This window comes from Rutidosis leptorrhynchoides, chromosome 3 (genome assembly GCF_046630445.1).
Source record: "Rutidosis leptorrhynchoides isolate AG116_Rl617_1_P2 chromosome 3, CSIRO_AGI_Rlap_v1, whole genome shotgun sequence".
Taxonomy (NCBI): Eukaryota; Viridiplantae; Streptophyta; class Magnoliopsida; order Asterales; family Asteraceae; genus Rutidosis; species Rutidosis leptorrhynchoides.
The window spans coordinates 52653413-52677173 of NC_092335.1; the positions used below are offsets into that span (position 1 = coordinate 52653413).

General features: G+C 33.2%; 1 protein-coding gene across 1 annotated transcript; it reads left to right on the forward strand.

Moving 5' to 3' along the window:
• The first annotated feature begins 16548 nt into the window (after positions 1-16548).
• Positions 16549-23501, forward strand: LOC139899983 (uncharacterized). Its single transcript, XM_071882804.1, is given in 9 exon segments — positions 16549-16617; positions 17279-17401; positions 19050-20263; positions 20714-20993; positions 21817-22047; positions 22171-22528; positions 22531-22694; positions 22927-23080; positions 23245-23501. Coding segments are annotated over 9 exon segments (2850 nt in total).
• Positions 23502-23761: the final 260 nt, after the last annotated feature.

Here is a 23761-nt window from a genome sequence, read left to right on the forward strand (position 1 = left end):
CTACTAACCCACTTGCTCGATACTCATGATTTCTGTTTCCGTTTTGTTTAACGACTCATAACACTCTCAACACCAAAACAATCTTGCAACCCAACCGAACGTGGATGCTGTTTTAGGTTCGTCTGTTTCTGTTTATCTTTATCAAACCACAAGACCAACAACCATCATTGTCTTCACACTACTGTTATTGATCGTTGTTGTTTGGTTGTAAACCCAACATATTACCTAATCCACACCATCATCATTTATAAACCTGAACCGGTTTCAATTGAGGACACCACTCTCCTTTTCTTCCTCATACCACCGCCACCTTTGCTTGTTTCTTTCTTTTGCAACCACCAAGACAACCCCAATCACCATCATTGAAAACCCGTTTAGATTATCACCACCGTGAACAACCATCTCCACCATCCTCTATCTCTACTTCTTTCTATATATCTTTCCCTCTCTTCTCCTATTTTTCGATCAACACTCACCAAAACCCCATGAACCACTTTCTTTTCTTTTCTCCATCTCCCTCTCTTTTAAATGTGTTCGAAACCACACCATCATTTTTTTCTCTTTTCCCGTTTCTACAGCAACACAAACTACGACTGTTATGCTGAAAACCCTCATGTGCAGCCGCCAAACTCCATCATTTATAAGTCGCTATAGCTACTACTATACAGCTGTTTTTTTTTTTCCTGTCGAGCAAGTCAATGAAGTGAAAGAGATAGAATACGTTCACAGCTAAGGACTTAATTAGGTAGGGAATATTACCATACTTTGCTTTATTTAATATCTCAAAAGGATAGGCAAGTGGGATGAATTGTATATTAAAATACATTGCATTATAAAGTTTCAAGACAAAGTTAGGAATGTGAGATAGGTAATAGATTCATGGCCGACCAAAAACATGGCCACATAAAATGACGTTTTGTCATTTTTTTTTATGATGTGTACGTGAAGATGTTGATCTTAGATCGTGGGGATGATTAATACATGATTGATGGTTAGAATAAGATTTATTGTGAATCTGTATTAAAGTATAACTGATCGCATATGATGTGGTAGCGTGGGGGTACGTGATAGTACTATATTTTACTACGAAATACGTTACAATTTACACAAGTTTTAATTATTTATTTACAAATGGAATATACCTAAACCTTGCTACAACACTATAGGCAGTGTACCTAATCGTACAGTAGTGTAGTTTTTAGTAAGTCCGGTTCGTTCCACAGGGAGCGGGCTTATTGCACACTATATTTTTAAACAATTATATTTGTACAAAATATATTATATTAATAATATATAAAAGTGGGTTTATCGCTTAATGACCGGTTTGTCGATTTTATATTTTAAGCGAAGCGTAAAGTAAATGACGATATTTAACCAATATAAAATAAATAACAATAATTAAAATGACAATAAATAAAAGTACGAGGAAATATGAAATAAAATATATTATGCTTATTTAAACTTCCGTAACTATGATGTTTGACGTTTTGATTTTAATTTATTGTCCTGGGTTAATTGTCCTTTGTCCTGGATGTATTTGAAACCTATCTGGTTTTTGTCCACAATAGTTCATCGATCATAATTATAAAATGCTCGGCAAATTTAACCTTATGCCCGAAGTCAAATATTCCAACTAACTGGGGATTCGAACTGTAACAAGGTCTTAATACTTTGTTTAATGAATACACCAGGTTATCGACTGTGTGTAATTCAAGGTTTTAATACTTTGTTAACAATTACACCAATTACCCTTGAATGTAATCCACCCCTGTTTTAATGAGTCCATTGACTATTAATCCATCCCCGTGTCCGGTCAAATGAACAATTATTAGTATTTATAGATATCCCGCCCATCGTGTCCGATCGAGCGTATGTGGTTATTTATATCTATGTCAAATTGTAAATCTCTATATTAATTTAATGAGGTATCATTTAGTTAATATAAATCCCATTAATAGCCCATAGTCTAATTTCCACAAGTGTCGTTCTTTTGTCCAAACCCCAATTATGGTACAAAGCCCAATAACCCCATCTTTAATATTTAGCCCAACATCATAATTACTTCGGCTCAAATAAGCATAATAATAACTTAGTTACGAGACATTAATTTAAAAGGGAGAACATAACTTACATTGAGTATTTATCGCGTAGTGTTACACGGACAGAATTTCGACTTCAAAAACCCGTAAAATAACCTTTACATAACTCAAACTAATCTAATATAAAACTAAACTAATTTATAATATATATATATATATATATATATATATATATATATATATATATATATATATATATATATATATATATATATATTAATACAGAGAGATAGATTGATTTTTGTGTAAAAAACTCGGCAGAAGCTCGTGCCTTTTATAGGAATTTCTGATTTCTGACAGCTCCGCGAGTCGTGGAGTTTTAAGCCTTCAAACTCCGCGAGTCGTGGAGTTTGAAAATCCAGCTCACATACTTTTGGAACCTTGCTTGTCGACATATTTTATATATAAATATAAAATATAAATAATTAATATAATTATTTATATATTATATTATATTCTTGTGCATAGTAGACTTGTAATTTTTGGTCCATTGCGTTGGGCGTTGATAGTTGGCTCGGGTACCGGTTCCGGATTTTTGAACGTCCTTTCGTATAATTTAATATCTTGTACTTTGCGTTTTGTAACTTGTACTCTTGTCATTTTTAGACGTTTTTCATCAATAAATTGAACCTTTTGAATTGTATCTTGTACATTTGAGCTTTTTGGACGTTTGTGTCTTCAAATCTTCGTTTTCGCCTTTTGTCTTCGCACTTATTTATTTAAACAATTACAATGAAAATATAATACAATTACATATGAAAACCTATTATTTAGGAGGGATATTGCTATGAAATATATGTTCCTTTTTAGCCTTATCAAATATCCCCACACTTGAGCGTTGCTTGTCCTCAAGCAATACAGAACTTGAAATAAAAACATACATGAATCACTTTTTATTCATCACACTTTGTACATTAGTGATTTTGATATGGTGGTATAAACAATGATAGTAACGATAGAACCATGGTTAAAGGTGGGTGTGTCATCCACAGTTGCCTCGGGTTTAGGTCAACGACACTTGCAATCAAATAGCCGATTTACTTTCGGTTTCCAAAGCAAAGTGCACATTTGAAAGTCGGTTTACAGTCCCAAATGACTATAAAAATGTAGATCCTTAAGGAAATTGGATCTTTATGAAAACATTTGATCTTTGAAAATTCAATCTAGCTTTTACCCTAGATAAGTTTTCCGGAATAACCCTTCACCGGTGTTGCAAAATATTTTTGTGGGTTTTGTGGGTTTCAGATTTGAAAATTTTAGCTCAAAACTTATGGTTTTGTGTCACCCACTTGCTAACCTTGTATTAGGAAAGCAACACGTCCAGTATACTTGCTCCGTATATTACCTTTCGGCAAACTACCGTCCGGTTGTAAAGGAAAGCGATGAACAAGAAACTGTTAAGGCAATGTCCCCTGACATGCTTTTAATTATGGTCTATAAATGTGTCGGATGCTAGTACTATCCTTTGTAGGAGCAATAGTAAAGATCATCCTATGATTTTTCGGTCTGGCACAAGGTCCTGTCTTCGACCATGCTATGCAACCACCGTTCTTACGGTTGACACCCGATTTGGTTCAGGTGACCTAATGAATTCCAGGTGAATTCCTAGGATTTTACGTTCAATGGTAATGAACGCATTGAAAATGGGTTTTTAGAAAATAAATCGGTTTTAATTTGATCAAAATATTTTCTCGTTCAAGCTCGAGTTTAGATATCATCGAATTCCATGAGTTTGTAATTCTCAATCTTTAAAGTCAATCTCAAGGATTGAGTAATATCAGTCTTAAAAGCTGATTTTTAACCTTTATAAGGGGATTATCCTTTCTGGGGGTCTGATTCATTTGTCTTATCAAGCTAATTTGCACGGTGCCCCCCCCCCATTGTGCGAGATAAATCCTTCTCATGGTTAGGATAAATCTGACCACATGACGACCCGGTTTGATGCTGAGGTCCGTGGATTTCCTGCTGATTTTAGAGATGACTTTTCTAGATTTTTCGTTAACCTACAGCTGGTCTGGACGACAACTTCATGACCTAAATCAAGAAGCGCGTTTCTTTTTCGGAAGACTTTACTTCCTTTTAATGATGGAATTGATTCATCGTGTAGATCCATCTTTCTTACAGTAAATCGGGTAAACCAGTTAATTTAGTCCAAAGTAAAAGCACCTGCAATAACTTTACAAAAACATGTGATAGATAGGTTTTAATTGAATAACTTGGTACATTCTCCCCACACTTGGCTTTTTTCATGCGTCTTTTTATATCTTAATAAATAAATTCAAGCATTTTAGTTGTTTCTCAATTTATGTCCTTTCCGAGGTAACAATAATTTCGGCATTAACACCTAGTTTTATCGTTCATAAATATGTATAAACATGATTTTGAATTCATTTAGTTTAAAAATTTTAAAATTTTCATAATATTTAGAAAATAAGTCAAGTATAAACCCGAGAGAATTTATAACCCTTCCCCACACTTAAGATCATGCAATGCCCTCATTTGCATGAAATCAGACTATAATTATAAATTCATGAGGGTGATTAGTGTAGAAAGTAGTTAAAGATACCATAAAATTGCAGGATGATAGATGGTGCACCTCATCGTTCATTCCTTCTTGTTTTATCACACATGTTTTTCTTCAAAAACGGTTGCTTTTCTGAACTGTTTGATAATTTTTGAAAATGCGTCTTTTACCCTAATCGTGCATTTTTATTAACGAGTTATGCACTAACCTGAACCCCTAATTTAACGTTAAGTGGGGTTAGACTTCCCCACACTTAGCTGACGACATGTGAAGTCGGTAGAATAAGTTCCACGAATTAAAATAGTGAGCCAGTTATTTACATCTCGGGTGGTATAAAATATATCAATGAGTTTAAAGTTTAGACCCACCCGAATATCACTACTTAATTCTTTTTTAAGTGTAGCTTTTAGTAAATGGATATGTCTCTTTTCTGGTTCTTGGTCAAATGGATCGATATACACCGACATACATATTTCTATAGGGTGGACAATTCCTAACACTTCCTTTCGTTCATTCTCGGAATCAAAGTTTTCACCTCTATTACCCAATTGGGTGAAATTCGAGGTGTCAATATCTATTACAGCTTGTAGTTCATCTTTGGTAGATGACTCTTCTATTGAGAATATTGGGTTGGAAGGTTGTGGCTGGATTGAAGAAAATTCTTCTTCATTAACGGTACTTATTGGTCTCACCATTTTGGTCTTGGGGGTAAAATTTTCAACGTTATCGTTTTCCCAAGAGTACCAATTTGTCACCCTTACTTCTTCTTTATCCATTGATGGATCGATGATTTCGTCGGTAGAGGCTAATGTGTCGATATGTTGTGAAATTGGTAAAGCTGAATAAAAAGTATTATCGGGATAATTGGTGATTTCGGAGCTCTCGAATTCATCAAAATTCGATGATATGAGATTTTCTTGCACACGACTCCTCAGATCAACAGGTATGTAGTCTGATAGAGTTTCAGCTTGCCGGTTTACAAACTCTCTCATTTATTCATTTTGAGCATTGAGTTCTTCGAGTTTGATTTTCATATAATCTAAAGAATTTTCAGGCACATAATTTTCCTCGTCTTCTGGTTGTTGAGTTTGGATATATTCTTGGAAATAATCCCAATTAGAATTGTATTCCTCATAATCGTTCCATTCAGGTTCCATGGGTGCATAATTTTCCATAGGAACGAAATAATAACATTCCCATGTTGAGTGATAATCTCCACAGATTTCACAACCAGTTATTGTTTCGTCATTCGTGATCCAAGATTGACCGAACGAATTGTCATCAACACTCGTTTGAGAATATTGATTTAATTGATTTTGGATATCAAAAAGGGTTTCCATAGCCTTGTTTTCAAAATTTTCCATTTTATTGCGATGGCCAAATTTTAGCTACAATGTGGTGCATTTACTAATTATCCTATTAGTTATAAAAATAGAAAAACTTATATAAGTTATCCAGTTAATAGACTTTTCTGCTTTTGCCCACGTTTCGAATAGCCAAAAGATGCAGCAGGGAGCCAGAACCCTTTAAATCGGAAGCTCACAACTCAGCCACTAACAAATCCAACTATTACTACGAAGCAGAAAATTGTCAACGTCCATTAATTTAACCACTTAAATAATTTTTCTTTCCGTTTGAGATAGTAGATAAGAAATAAATAAAATTTCTAAGTCCTAAAAACTAAAGCGTCGAGAAATAAGAAAGAAAAAGAATGCGCGTCGAAAAACGTCAAAAAAAAAATAAATAAAAATAAGAAAGTAGCGAGTCGTGACTTAAAAGGCACTAAAATTTTAAAATCGTCGCAAAATTCTAAAGAACCTAAATCTTAGTCTAAAGAAATAGCACTTAAGGGATTTTACGGCAAAGCCTAAAAATCTAGAAGTAAAAATAACTATGGCAAAAACTAAGTTTAAAACTAAATATGAGCGAAAAATACAAATATTACGCTAAAACGATTAAAAAGGGACAAAATATAAAAATATACAAAAAGTTGTAAAAAGTACAATTTTTATAAAAAAATTATTTTTATATTATTTATTTATTAAAACTATTAATTTTACAATTTAATTAAACTTAATAAACTAAATATACAAATTAATTAAAACTCAAATTAAATACTAAATTAATTAAATATTTAACCCTAATACAAATTAATTAATAATAATTAATAATACACCGTAATTAATGCAGATTAGGGTTCTGTGTACCCGTGTCAGAGTGTCTCCGCGAGTCGCGGTATTCAAGGCAGCAAACCCCGCGAGTCGCGGGGTTCCAAATTTCAACTCGGGTGCAGTTCAAAATTTGACGTTTTTTTTTATTTTTTATTTTATATTGTTTTTCTAAAATGATATATAAATATATTTATAGAATAATAAATTAAAAATATAGCGTTTCGCCGAGTCCCCGGCAGCGGCGCCAAAAACTTGATGTGGTAGCGTGGGGGTACGTGATAGTACTATATTTTACTACGAAATACGTTACAATTTACACAAGTTTTAATTATTTATTTACAAATGGAATATACCTAAACCTTGCTACAACACTATAGGCAGTGTACCTAATCGTACAGTAGTGTAGTTTTTAGTAAGTCCGGTTCGTTCCACAGGGAGCGGGCTTATTGCACACTATATTTTTAAACAATTATATTTGTACAAAATATATTATATTAATAATATATAAAAGGGGGTTTATCGTTTAATGATCGGTTTGTCGATTTTATATTTTAAGCGAAGCGTAAAGTAAATGACGATATTTAACCAATATAAAATAAATAACAATAATTAAAATGACAATAAATAAAAGTACGAGGAAATATGAAATAAAATATATTATGCTTATTTAAACTTCCGTAACTATGATGTTTGACGTTTTGATTTTAATTTATTGTCCTGGGTTAATTGTCCTTTGTCCTGGATGTATTTGAAACCTATCTGGTTTTTGTCCACAATAGTTCATCGATCATAATTATAAAATGCTCGGCAAATTTAACCTTATGCCCGAAGTCAAATATTCCAACTAACTGGGGATTCGAACTGTAACAAGGTCTTAATACTTTGTTTAATGAATACACCAGGTTATCGACTGTGTGTAATTCAAGGTTTTAATACTTTGTTAACAATTACACCAATTACCCTTGAATGTAATCCACCCCTGTTTTAATGAGTCCATTGACTATTAATCCATCCCCGTGTCCGGTCAAATGAACAATTATTAGTATTTATAGATATCCCGCCCATCGTGTCCGATCGAGCGTATGTGGTTATTTATATCTATGTCAAATTGTAAATCTCTATATTAATTTAATGAGGTATCATTTAGTTAATATAAATCCCATTAATAGCCCATAGTCTAATTTCCACAAGTGTCGTTCTTTTGTCCAAACCCCAATTATGGTACAAAGCCCAATAACCCCATCTTTAATATTTAGCCCAACATCATAATTATTTCGGCTCAAATAAGCATAATAATAACTTAGTTACGAGACATTAATTTAAAAAGGAGAACATAACTTACATTGAGTATTTATCGCGTAGTGTTACACGGACAGAATTTCGACTTCAAAAACCCGTAAAATAACCTTTACATAACCCAAACTAATCTAATATAAAACTAAACTAATTTATAATATATATATATATATATATATATATATATATATATATTATATATATATATTAATACAGAGAGATAGATTGATTTTTGTGTAAAAAACTCGGCAGAAGCTCGTGCCTTTTATAGGAATTTCTGATTTCTGACAGCTCCGCGAGTAGTGGAGTTTTAAGCCTTCAAACTCCGCGAGTCGTGGAGTTTGAAAATCCAGCTCACATACTTTTGGAACCTTGCTTGTCGACATATTTTATATATAAATATAAAATATAAATAATTAATATAATTATTTATATATTATATTATATTCTTGTGCATAGTAGACTTGTAATTTTTGGTCCATTGCGTTGGGCGTTGATAGTTGGCTCGGGTACCGGTTCCGGATTTTCGAACGTCCTTTCGTATAATTTAATATCTTGTACTTTGCGTTTTGTAACTTGTACTCTTGTCATTTTTAGACGTTTTTCATCAATAAATTGAACCTTTTGAATTGTATCTTGTACATTTGAGCTTTTTGGACATTTGTGTCTTCAAATCTTCGTTTTCGCCTTTTGTCTTCGCACTTATTTATTTAAACAATTACAATGAAAATATAATACAATTACATATGAAAACCTATTATTTAGGAGGGATATTGCTATGAAATATATGTTCCTTTTTAGCCTTATCAGCATACATCACACACTTAATCATTTAATCAATTTTTGGGCTTGTTGAATGCAATGGATAAAATAAATGGGTTTAGCTAACATTGGGTTTAGGAAACTGATTATTTGGGCCTAGACCCATATTCATTTAGACTGAAAAGATGATGATACCCTCTATGTTGTTAATGGTACACGAGGAAGAGCTGTGATGATAGTGAACAAATCACGTTGAAGTATTGGCAATGAAAAGATGATATGGACGACGTTTATAATTAGAATATGATGATTATAATCGTGATCATAGAATACTGATGTAGGTAATATGATGCGTAAGATAACAATGGTGATGATGACGATTAGCTGAAAATGATGTGGTAATATATGGTGATGATGATCATGATCATGATTTAGAAAGAATGATGATGATAATAAGAAATCACGATGGTGATTATAGTGGTGCGATGATGATGGAATTAAGGAATGATGGGTTATATAAATATAAATCTGAGTTTAATCAAAAAAGCGAGATCAGAGGAGTGGTTAAGGATATTATCGGGTTAGCGGGACGTCGCGGGTTCAAACCTGGACTTGGGCATTTTTTTTAGGACTACTTCCTTGAGGTAGTTTATTTATTACTCATTTTCATTATTATTATTATTATTATTATTATTATTATTATTATTATTATTATTATTATTATTATTATTATTATTATTAATGTAAGTTGTATTATTATTGAAACTAAATTTTTTATAAAAATTATCATTTTTTATTAGAACTATCATTATTATTATTATTATTATTATTATTATTATTATTATTAGAATTATCATTATTTTTATCATTATTATTTTTATTATCATTTTTAGTATTTCTAACACTAATATTATTATTTTTATCATTATTATTATTAGTATCATTAATATATCAAATAAAAATTTTCTATATAAAAATATATTATTTACATAAAACATAACTATATTAATATGTTTATAATAAATATCAATTATCTATTTAATGTATATATAAAAAAATATATAGTTAATTTAGTTATTAATGAAACGTACAAGTTACTAAAATAACAATTAATAATAATACCTACATTTGTTCAATTACTATTATATGTGTTAATATACATATAAATGATATAGGTTCGTGAATCCGAGGCCAACCCTACACTTGTTCAATGTCGTTATATGTATTTTTACTACAAAATACAGTATTGTGAGTTTCATTTGCTCCCTTTTTAAATGCTTTTGCAATATATATTTTTGGGACTGAGAATACATGCACTGCTTTTATAATTGTTTTATGAAATAGACACAAGTAATTGAAACTACATTCTATGGTTGAATTGTTATACCGGATATCGCCCTTGTTGAACTTAGTAACCTAAGAATTGATGTTTATTATAATTGCCACCAGTTGACGTGAATCCTAAAGATAGATCTATGGGCTTTGACACGCCCCAGTCAGAGAATTTGAACTGCTTTAGTACTTCGATGTTTATATATGGGGATATTCTAGATGCATTTTGTTAATGTCGGTTACCAGGTGTTCAATCCATATGAATGAATTTTAAACACTTGCGAGTGTATGATTATTGAATAAAGGAAATCTTGTGGTCTATTAAAATTATGAAAATGATTAATTATGATAAACTAATGAACTCGCCAACCTTTTGGTTGACACTTGAAAGCATGTTTAATCTCAGGTATGAAAGAAATCTTTCGTTGTGCATTTGCTCAATTTAGAGATATTACTTGGAGTCATTCATGACATATTTCAAAAGACGTTGCATTCGAGTCGTTGAGTTCATCAAGAATACTATCAAGTCATTTATAGTTTAGATATATAACGAAATGGTATACATGCATGTCAACTTTCGATGAAATGAAAGTTTGTCTTTTAAAAACGAATGCAATGTTTGTAAAATGTATCATATAGAGGTCAAGTACCTCGCGATGTAACCAAATGTAATGTATTCGTCCAGATGGATTAGGACGGGACGTTATAAAGTGATGCTAAAACATCAAAGAGTTGTACACTTGAAGCTTACAAGCATCAAGGATGAGAACCGTGATGAGCATCAAGCACCAAGAATCTCACTGGAGCAATTGTTTGCTGTTTTTCGGGGTCTTATCAGACTCCTGGGCTTCTGAAAAATAGATTTTCAGATAGTTCATTTCGAGTAGATGACTTTTCGTTTAGGCCTCGACTTAATCCGATATACGGTTTAGGATTTATAGCCTTCCGAAAGTCACTACGCATTTGTAACGTTGTGCTGAAATTTCTGACCTACTCGCACTTAAACCGTCACCACGGTTAAATGAAGATGGGTTAGGTTCTGAAAATTGGTCAACGGTTAGAGGACTCACATACGGAGCCATGACCACTGACTACGCATCTTTTCGATTTGTATATAGGTCGTAACAGCTGTCCAAAATTAGCCTTTTGTTTCGATCTCTATTCTTGTTAAACTTACCTTAGTGTTGATGAATGATGATGATAATGATGACGTTGATGATGACATTTAAACTTACTTTATTCACTTTTACACTTATTGGGACAACATACTGACCTAGTAACCTTTGACTTAGGTTGATGACCTTTCGGACCGACTTACTACATGCATAGGTTTCATATCGACTTTTACTGCTTATTCACTGTGAGTTATAGCATCCCTTTACTACTTTTTACTATTTTTGGGACTGAGAATACATGCGCTTTTTACGTTTTACATACTAGACATGAGTACTTAAACTTTACATATGTGTGGGTGATATAACGGCACAAAGATTCCCCTTAGCTCGGTAACGTTTAATCATTGGTTTCTGAACCGTGAACGCGAATCTTAGATATGGATCCATAGGGTTTGACAACCCCACTCGGGCTAGTCGCGCTAGCATTCAACGAGTGTTTAATACTTCAAGGACAAACACACTCGCCAGGTGCACTTTTAGGGGGTGATATACATACGTTAAGTCTAGTTACCGGGTGCCCACAGGTTAAGCATATACTTTTCATACTGATTTAAACTGCTGGTTGAAGCACTAAAATCTCATGGTCTACATTACATACTGATTACAAACAAACTATAGCTCACCAACATTCGTGTTGACTTTTTAAGCTTGTATTTCTCAGGTGCTTAGACGTTGTTGCTTCCGCTGTTAGACTTGCTGTCTTGGTGTTAGACTTGCTGTTACAAACTTGCTGTGTTAGACTTCCGCTGCATTACTTAGAGATGTCTTAATCATGAAACTTTTATTTTGCATTCGTAACTTACGTTATTTTCAAACAATGGCTTTGTAACGACCTTTGGGTCACATACTTATGTTAATGCTTCTATTCGTAGGAAGCACGTTATCTTTTGTAAAACGCTATCTTTTTATGAATGCAAAACTAGTTTTCAAACAGCATATAGTGTTTGACCTTGTAATGATCCTGTTGTTGATAAACCGTATACGATGGTTTTGTACGGGGCGTCACAAATTTCTCTGAAGTCATGTCATCCTCATGGTGTGTCCGCGCCACCATGTAAAGGGATGTTCGTTAGCGGTTCCAGTACATGGGCATTGGTTTGGCGTTGATGCAAGGTGTGTGGTAGAAGCTGATGTTGTTGCTGATGGAACTTTCGGGAAAGCCAAACAGGAAGTTGCACCATAACTGTTCAGCTGGTTATACAACATGTGCAGAGGTGAAATGCTTGGAATGTGATATTCTAAGTGCGATACTCTTTATGGTGGGATATGATAATTCTGTTAAGAGTTATGATTGTATGTGAAGACAATGATTGTCTGTTTAGACAATGTTCAATGAGGATGCAAGTTTTGTCTCTTGGGAGATAATGTCAACGGCATGAAGATGAGGATCTTGAAGTTGTCATCGAGGAAGCATCTACGTCGGTTATCTTTGCAATGTGGAAGTATGGTTATCTTTGTCTATTAAAAAGGTGGAGATTTGTTGGTTTATTTTTTATAGAAAAATGATATGGTTACTTGTCCCACATTTGTGGATGGAAGAAAAAAGGAGTAATCTATTTGAATATAAAATGATGTTGTCCCACATCGGTGGGAGGATGAAGTTTGAGGTGGGTGACTTGGTTATAAAAGGAGCTCCTGGGATTCATTCCAACTTGCACCAATCAATACACTTAAGTATTTGATTATTTCTTTCTTTCCTACCCTTGTTTGAGAGTTGTATTAGTTAAATACTTTGAAGAGTGTAGTTGGCTTAAGATAGTTGTCTATGTCATTGTAACAATTTGTGATAAATCTACCCATATTTTACATCATTTCTTAAATTACCCTTATATACTAATGCTCACCAAGATTTGTGTCGTTCTCTTCCTAAACCTCCTTAAAACGACATTCCAGCCGCTTATATATATATATAAAAAAAAAAAAAAAAAACTCGTTGTAGAATAATTAGGTAGAGGTGAAAGAATATAAAAAGGGTATTTTGGAAAATATGTATGAAAAATGGGTAAATCTATCAATATTAGTATGAAAATATCATCTCCCCTAGTTTTTAGGTTCTTTGATAATTGTCGTACTATTTTTATTTTTTCAATTCAATGTCTAACTCAAGTATTGCAAATGTATATTGGGGGCGAATATCATTTTGAAGCTATAAGTTTATAACTCGTGATTAAATATATCACGTGAGTTAAAATTGTAAGTTTGTCGTTATAAGGAAACTGTGAAACTACTCAATGATGATACAATTTTACAGTGAGAAACTTCTGGGAAGCTAACCCTTGGATCCTTTTTACTTCTCACGAGTAAGATATAAAAGTTTGAAAACCCGTTGACATATAGCATTTTCACCATGAAAGGAAAGTATTTTATACCTTACATAAATGACGCCTATAATATATTGGTGGGTCTTAAATTATTAAATATCGTAAATTTTTGAATCATTATTTGCCTCGTTCTGTTTATTGCCTCGTTAGACCAAGTACTACTATGACACTCATAAACTTTATCAAAGAAGCGTCACATCAGTATCAAAATTAAAGAATTACCTCAACACTAAACCTTAATATCGTGACATATCAAGACCAACCTATACTAGAACCCTTAAACACAATTCGTTAATTTATGCATGGCAAAGGCCATAACTGGACCTCGATCAAGAAGTGTTGATGACTATGGTGTAGTTATGTAGTTATAGAACCTCATAGGATAGGTCGAAAGTTAATCATCAAAAATATAACTCTATAACTAGAGTTCTTTAATTAATACTACTATCTTTCACTCATTTTGGTCATATATTAATATTGTGTTATTTATGCTTAAATAATCGTTCAAAGCCCGTCACACGACTCATTGGTTCCACATCATCAAACAGTATTGATGCCACATGCGCATCATGTTGAGATATGGAAACTTTAACCAACTAATGCTAATTAAGATTGCTTGGGAAACAAGTTTACTTGGAGGTTAAGTATAATTTGTGGAAAAAGTTTCTGATTTTAGAAATGTAGTTTACTTGAAGGCAAAGTTAACTTGTTCAACAAGTGCTAATTGATTTTTTAAATGTCTTTGACTTGAAGGCCAAGTTAACTTGTGCAACAAGGAACTAGGTTTAATGTTTCACTATAAATAGACTCATGGTCTCACTGTAACTGTGTGCACGAAAAATATAAGAAAACATCTCTGGTTTGCGTCCGTGGACTAAACTTTTCTCCATGTTTGGAGTTGAGATATAACCACGTTAAATACATGTGTCGTTTACGTTTCATTATCATTTATGCTTTAGTTCTTCTCGTTTGTCGTTAGTGAGTTAGTGATTAGTGTAAATCACTTGTCTTGATTGGGTCCTAAATTCCTAACACATCATGTCATTAAGAAAGCATGTAGTAATCAACTTAGCTGATTATAGGTTATCTAATATAATGATGTACAACCAAATATGGTGGTACACAAATAACCTCCATCACTATAAATTAACAAACACTAAATACATTCAACTAACCAAAAAAATAAAAAAAATTGTATACATAAAACGTATGTTTCACAATATGATTTTGGTACATATTCAAAGGTGAATGATATCTGAATTAAATAAAGTATTACTGCAATATAGGTCATTACATCTACATCTAAAATTTTAGGGAAATTAACTTAGATGCATTTTTTTCTTTTTCAAATTTTTATTACAATATACGTTTTTTAAATTTTTTTTGCCAAGATACACAGCCACTGCACACGAAAATATGTTCGAGTACATGCTAAAGTGTTCGAATACTGTAAACGTTGACGTGTCTCATAAAAAATATGATGTGTTCGAACACCTTACATTGTAATACTATGTGTTCGAACACCTTACATTGTATTAGAACAAAAAGGTGTTCGAACACAACTGTGTGTGTGTGTTATTGTTTCACTTTTCAGAAAAAAGTCAAACAAAAACCATTACGTTCCGCTCAAACGAAACCACTTTATCCTCCGATTTCACAATATCTGAGGTACTCGATCCATTTGTTGGTGTAATCAAGTAACATCACTCTCTAACGCATCACAAATTGACCTACTTGGTGCCCTAATCGACCCAAAACCCGTTCAAAGTGATGGTTAGCTTCAAACTCCCAAATTTGTGACCCATTATCCAAAGGACGTGCAACAATGATTGATGTCCAAGTAAGTAATCTACAAACTTTTGCTTCTCATTGTCGTTTATGCTGAAGGCAGTTGATATGCTGGCGATTTCACGATGGGTAAAATTGGTCGATTGATGTGGCCAGAGCAAGTATGAGTTACTATGTTCTGGAATTTGCAAATGAGTTGCAAAATGGTAACAAATCAGGCATCATTTTTTGGTTTATACTTTACTTCCATTAATTTACGTTTTTTGTTCATGTGGATGAACTTAAAGAAAGTGCATTTAGGTTTGTACATGATTTCATTTGTTTTATTTGTGGGGTATTAGTTTTAATTTAGATTTTTATTGTTGATGTGTCAAGGAACTTTGATTAAGAAATGATCTGGGTTTTAAATGGTTTAAGCAATATAATTTAACCAATTGATGGATTAATGAGACATATAGAAGATAAACTAATAAAGGATATGAGATTTTTGTTAATAAGTAGTAACTTTTGCAACACTTAGTTATAGCTCAGCTGATAGTGACCTGCCTCTCTTAGCGAGATGTCAGGAGTTCGACTCCGCTGGGCTGCAACATTGCACTCAATGTTATCCTTGACCTGAAGTATCCACCCATGTCACCTTTCGCTTAGTGCGGGGGCAGTGGGGAGGGGGTTTTACCGGTCATGCCCTCGGATTGGTTCGGTGATCATTTCACCCTCGTGTGCGTAGCATGTGACATGATTTAACGTAATGTTTTAACAACAATTAGTGTGAGGGACTATTTCAGCCATTTTTGCATACTACGAGGACTATATCGGTCAAACAAAATCATAGGGACTACTTTAGCAATTTGCTACAAACCACGGGACTATCTCACAGTAATTATGTCTACCTCACCCTATAAATAAAGTGTAAAACCCTAAACCCCAACGCATATCACTTGAATACATAGGTTGATTAGAAATTGGACGTTTTGTAATCGATAGAATTGGGTATGTTAATAGCTTGAAGTTAATCAATTGAATTACTGAATTAATTCAGCTGAAAGTAGTTTGTGTTTGTAGCAGATTTGGTGTAAGATAATGGCGACCCAATCTCATGCTCAGGCAGTTAAATCGTTGAACAAGGGAGCTGGAAGAAGACGTTTTGTAGTATGTATCTGAGCTCAGGGGCGGACCTATATAGTGTTCAGTGGTGTCACGGGACACCACTGAAATACGCGATGTAGTGAATTTTTTTTGAGTTTTTAACTAGTGACACCACTGGATAGTGTACATTTTTTTGGGTGACATCATTGAAATAAGACATCTAGTAGAAATTTTTTAGGGATTTTAACCGGTGACACCAGTGACTACCCATCCTAGATCCGCCACTGTCTGAGCTTTTTTTTTTATCTATACATACACTGTAGTACTGTATATGTGTATATATATAATCATTGATGTAATGAAAGAACGACTTAGGTTGGAATAGCACTCATATATAAGTAAGAACAATCATTAGTACACTTTGTTTTTAGATGATTTAGATGCATCAGCATTACAATTTTAAGATTAATTTCTAGTCTGCTTAACACCAATTTGGTTTATAAAGGCCATATTAAGAATTAGCTAGCACCAAAGTGTCTCATATCCAAACTATATTGTGCAACATTTTATATTAACTAATCTCAGCTACACCAATTTTTTACCCTTTTTAGAAAATTCTTTTTTCTTTTTTTTTTTTTTTTTTTTTTTTTGGTATGATAAGCATTCAATTTTGGCTTGATTAAAGCTGAAGATGCGTTTGACAACATTTTTTCTTATTTTTCAGTTCAAGACATTCTCTAAACGTATAGAAGAAATTGATGTCGATGTTTTTCGAAGTCTCGATCCTCTCAAGCCAGAGCCTTCAGAAGGCTCATCTTTTTTCCGCGATTGCCTTGTTAAATGGAGGGTATGTTACGTCTTATTTTTTTTGTGACTAGTTGTAATAGCTTCATATGGTGAATGATTTAGCACTTATAAGTTATACCCCTAAAAAGTTAACAATGGAGTCTACTTTATACTCTGTCCGTCCCAAATCTATTGTCTCCAGACAAAAAACACAAGTTTATACCCTCACGTGTATTTTTTTGTTAACTTTCTAGTTTTACCCCTTACTTTTTACCTACTATTTTTTTGTCTTTATGTATAAAGTAGGGGCACACATAAATTTTATAACATTATTTTTATCCATTTATGAAATTGGAAAATTGATTTGAGACATACAATAGATTTTGGGACGGAGGGACTATCTGTATAGATCTTCTTAGATAAAATTGGGTAATGCCCTAAAAGATGACCAATTTTTTTTTTAATTCCCTGACGCCACCTACACTTTACCAGGCATAAAAATACACTCTCATACCTTCTGTTCGGGGTTTTCACCCAAATTGACATTTTGACCTGTTTTTGACTTTTAGCGGGTTTCACATATCCAATTGGTCCAAATTTTCACTTCTGGCCCTCCCTTAAAGCTTTAGATTATCATTGGAGGGTTCTAGGCCATGTTTGATTGGGAATTAATGGAGTTAATAGTATTAAACTTAATATGAGAAGTCATTGACAAGTGTTTGTTTTTGACTTATTAAATAAGTCTCATCTTAATGATTAAAAAATTCAATTAAGTATGAATTTCCTTATAGGTCCTGACTTTTTAGTAACTGCTCTAGTAACTGACTATGTACATGGTTAATTTGGTAAATTCAATTATTCAGACGGTTATTCAGCACATAAAACAAACACTAATTATTAATTCGTCACTTATTCCCCACAGACTTTTTATTTAAATTCAGACAATAGAACTTAATAAGAATAAAAACAAACAAGGCCCTAATTCAGTTTTCAACTTTAGTCCTTCATTAGTTCCAACTAACAAAGTCCTTACTTTCTCTACTTAAATTGCAAAGATATAAAATAAATCATACCTCAAAATTCGCGGTGTTACAAGTTGGGAGTGTCTTATTGGTTCTATGCTTAGAAAGCCTTATGTGTATGAGGATCTCTATGTTCATAAACGTTCATGCACTTTTTCTACAGTCTTATATACACACTATGATTCCAGTAGTATCCTAATGATAAGGATCAAAGGATCCGTTGGAAGACAAACGCTCTTCGCAACAATAATTAAAACACAAACGTGTCTAATTGATAAAACAACTACGTAAAACTCTTACGTAAACAAAGGAGTATTAAAACTCAAGCTTTTATTAATTCCCAAAAGATGGATCATAGCTATGTGTACATATGAAACTATATATAAAAATAATAATAAACTGACTTATCCTCCAAGGCTACTCCTACTTGGACTCTGACTCTTAACACGAAACAAATACGTATTATCTAATTATAGAAAACAAGATAACTACTCCGTATTAATTATTAAATAAACTAATAATACTATCTAAACAAATAAATAACATAAATAAACCAATTCTTTCTTTGTCTCCAAGTAAGTCTCGGCTCAATTTCATTTGGGTCCCGCATCACCTAAGCAGCAATCTAGTTGTATTATAACGTTTCTTAGTGCCTCAGTTTTTTTCGAATGCAAAGCCACATGAATTCATCGTATTGCAAACTTTTTGAAAAGTCGTTTACAAAGTGTTCGTGATGAAGCAAGGTTTGCTCTTGTTAGCTGTTTAAAAGAATTAGGTTTAGAATATTTTGGCGTCATTCTCAAAGCTTTGAGATCCACTTTGAAAAGAGGATTCGAGCTTCACGTGCTCGGCTACACACTCCATTTTATACTCATCAAGTGCTTATCATCCGCTTCTTCTGGGACCCACCTGGATTATTTTTTAGACGAGCTTCTTTCGGTGGGGGTTGAGAATGATATTCTCGGTGACGTTTCTCAAGAGAAAGATGTTGAAAATTTTGCTTCGAAAATGAAGGAAACGAGATGTAAAAAGTCCTATGAGACTCTTGCGTTAATTGCTCAAACCATCACATTTAGTACCCATTGCTCGAAGCTGATGTCACCCTTTAATCATTACCTCCTTCAGAAGAAGAAGCCGTTATTGAGCCTAAAACAGAAGTCAAAAATCGTAAATACGTTGAAGCATATAGCTGAAGGTATTCAACGTAATCCAACCATTAGTCACAAGGACATTCTAATTTTCGCTTATGGTCTCATTCAAAGTTCACATGATCTTATTACCGTATTTGCTCTCGGTATCTTGCGCAATCACCTTAAGAAGAAAATGAATTTCAAAGAAGAAGAAGAAGTTTTATCACTTTTGGACCCGTTTGTTGGATTATTACATGGTTGCTTGACCTCCTCCAATGATGAAGACGTGAAATCCGAATCTCTTATGTGCCTTTCAATTCTTTTGAAATTTCCGTTACCATCCCTCGAATCGGAGGCTGATAAAATAAAAGATGCACTTTTAAGAATTACATGTATGACAAATCTTACCGATACCAGTCCTCTAGTTGAATCTAGTATACGGTTACTCACACATCTTTTAACAAGTACAAAAACTAATATGACACTTTCAAAAGACGATGTCCCGATGCTTCTCCAGTTTCCACTCTTTGCCGATCTCGAAAGAAACCCGACCATCGTGGCACTTTCTTTATTAAAAGAAATTGTGAGACGCAAGCTTAATGTTAATATAATTTCTCATCTAGTCGAACAAGTTTCAGAGTTAATGGTAACGAGTGAAGTGGAATCGATACGTAAGAAATGCGGTCAAATCTTACTCCTATTTTTACTTGATTACAAACTTGAACCAGATTGTCTGCAGAAACATCTCGACTCCTTGCTTGCAAATTTAAGGTAATAATAATAATTATACCCGATGAAAAAACGGGTCACTTTTGGATCAAGGATCCGATGGGTTTTGGTTGAAATAGGTCAGATTTTAACGGGTCAGTTGTAATCGGGCCGAGACCCATTTTTCAAAAAAAAAAAAAAAAATGTAATTTGTTAGACGGGTTACATTTTTCATTTAGTTGTGAGCATCTAAATGGGTCATGGTTTAAGGGGATTTTTATAATGGGTCAAACGGGTAGAGAATTAAAAAAATAAAAAAAAACCCTCAAAGTTTTACCTCTTTTGCAATTTCGCCCCCAAAATAGGGGTACAAATCGTAAAATTACTATTTTATACGGGTTAAACGTGTAAGATTTTTCATTTAGTTTAGAGCATCTGACCAAGTGTGATTTTCATTTACTATTGTTGACTCAAAAACATGTATTTTTATGTTTTTTATTGTTGTTGTTGTAGGTATGAGCACCCGACTGGAAGAGAAGCTGTACTTGAAATGCTTCATGCTATTATTGAAAAGTTTGCGGAGCAAGTTTTGAATGAGCATTCACAAACTCTTTTTTTCCACTTGGTTGTTTGTTTAACGAATGATTCCGAGAAGCAAGTTAGATCTATGACTGGTACTGCTATAAAGCTCCTGATTGGTCGTTTGGGATCAGAAAGTCGCCGTCCGATTATTGATTACGCTTTGTTTTGGTATTCTGGCGAAAAACAGGGTTTATGGAGTGCTGCAGCACAGGTATTATTGTCTCTTTAAGTTTTTTAATATTTTAGAAAAAAGTTGTCAAAACACTTGTATTTATATTATTATTATTATTATTATTATTATTATTATTATTATTAATTATTATTATTATTTTGTTTACGATGACCTTATATATATATATATATATATATATATATATATATATATATATATATATATATTTGTAGGATCAAGGGTAAGTAACCAATCGGGGGGAAGCGGGGGGAAGCAAATTTTTTTTCCTTCGTTTTTTTAAAAAACTTTGTTCACGAACATTATAGATTGGATGAAAATATGAACATTTAATAAAGACACTTTGTGATAAATGTTTTTATTTTGGCGGGAAAACGCTCGAAGAAGTAATATATAACAATTATCGTGTTTTTCGAGCGTATGTTGAGGTTTTAGATATTAGGGTTTATGGTTTAGATTTAGGATTTAGATTAAGTTTTTAACACGAACAGTTTAGAGTTTAGGGTTACTAAACACTAAACCGTAAACCCTAAATCGGGCTAAATTTTGACAAAAAAGTACTTCACAAAACAAACGTTAACATTCTTCCCGATCAATATTATCTTGAATGTTATTTTTGTCGATCGTTTTCCAGCCTAAATAATAACATTCATCACGAAGTGTCTTTTTAAATGTTCATATTTTCGTGTGATCTTGATGCTTGAACTTTTTTTCCAAAAAAACGAATTTTTTTTTTTTTTTGCTTCCCCCGATTGGTTACTTCCGCGTTCCCATTGATCCTGCCCCTATATATATTTATATATATATATTATTATTACTTAGGGGTGTAATGTATCTTTTGCAGTGTTTGGGACTATTGGTGGAAGTAATGAAGGAAAGGTTTGCAGAACACATAGATGATATTTTTGTTGCGACGAGACGCATATTTTCTAAAATTGGTCAAACAGATGATGATGATTATGCATCCAGTGGAGAAACGATTCGTCCTCTATGGAAAGAAGCATATTTTTCACTGGTTCTCTTTGAGAAGATATTACTGCAATTTCCCGAGTTGATCTTTCGGAAAGATCTCGAGGTACAACATTTATCTTTATCATTCATCACATCATGACCATATATATGAATGAATATTAAATGTCCGTCTTTTGTAGGGCTAATTGAATTCCTATTTTATTTATTATTTTTGTTTCAATTACAGGACATATGGGAACTAATGTGCAATTTCTTACTGCATCCACACATTTGGGTGCAGAATATCTCAAGCCATCTTTTTACATTGTACTTTAGAGCGTTAAATTCGGCCTGCAACCAAAACGATGATGATAAATTGTTTGGCAACTTGTTGTTAATGAGACCGAGTAGACTTTTTCTGCTAGCAGTCTCTTTCTGCTCTCAGTTGAAAGCAGCAGCATCACTTACAGATGACACAGCAAACAAATGTCTTATGGAAAACATCAACTTTACGGTTTCTAGATTACATTCAATGTTAGGGGGGGAGCAAAGTGAATCTTCAAAATTCTGGTCTTCCCTTGACCACCTGAGAGATAAAGAAATTTTTCTAAGTGCTTTGTGATTCTTGATTCAAGAAAAGAAAGAAATATGTTTGTAGCGGGGCTGCTTAACTGTGACCGGGACAAGAATTGTGAAAATTATCAGTATTTACTCATTTATTCTCTACTTAAAAAGATGGGTAATATTGCACTTGATATGGAGGAAGTTCAGGTTAGTATTTCTCTTTAATATATTTATTTTTATTTATTATGTTGGAGTTTTTTGCTTTTATATTTTAACTTTTTTTCTTATGTAAAATTTAAAGGTGAAAAGATGAAGTTTGAAAATTTCCACCTCTACGTAAAACATCCGTTAACTTAGCAATTAACCGTGGTTGGCTATTCTTGGAGCCTTGTTATTTATTTCATTATTTGTGACTAGTCTTTTGTATTTTGATTTGCAGATGAGATTCGTTTTCAGAATCTTTAAAGAACTCTCATTTACAATTCTCGATAGAAATGTAATTGTGGACCAAAGAGTAGGTCAGACGTATGCTTATCATGTGCTCCTGCCGTTGTACAAAGTCTGTGAGGGGTTTACTTGGAAGGTTATCTCTGGTAATACTCTAGCAATCAGTAGTGTATTTTATGGACCACCTTTTTGACCTGTTCTAGATATTTTATGGTTTTCTACCTATAGGTTTCACAGTATTTACCCGTTCATTTATTCATTCTAAGTGTACCATGATTAAGTTGACACGGTGAAATCATGTTTGTTTCAGATGATGCAAAGCAACATGCTCAAAAGATGCGTGATAGTATCCGGGACATGATAGGAGTCCAGAATTTCAATAAAGTTTATAACCACATAAGAAAAAATCTCAAGGAGAAAAGGGATAAGAGAAAACATGGTGAGAAAATCATGGCCGCTGTTAACCCCATGAGAAATGCCAAAAGGAAGCTTAGGATTGCTGAAAAGCATAAACAGAACAAGAAGCGGAAAATAATGACAATCAAGTTTGGAAGATGGGTGCGTTAATTAATTAACGGTTAATATATAACAGCCAGAATTTTAAAGGTTTCTATCACATACAATAGGCGGTGTAAATTCCTACTTAATGCTAATCTATATCTATATTTCTAAAGAAATGCTCCTGCTTGGCTGCTTGCTACTGACCACCAATTGTGATCAGTTGCTGCATGTTTCATCTGATCACGATTTTGATCAATTGCTTTTTTTCTTAAATCAACCTTGCTACCTGCACCTCTGCTTCTAATCACGGATTGTGACCAACCTTG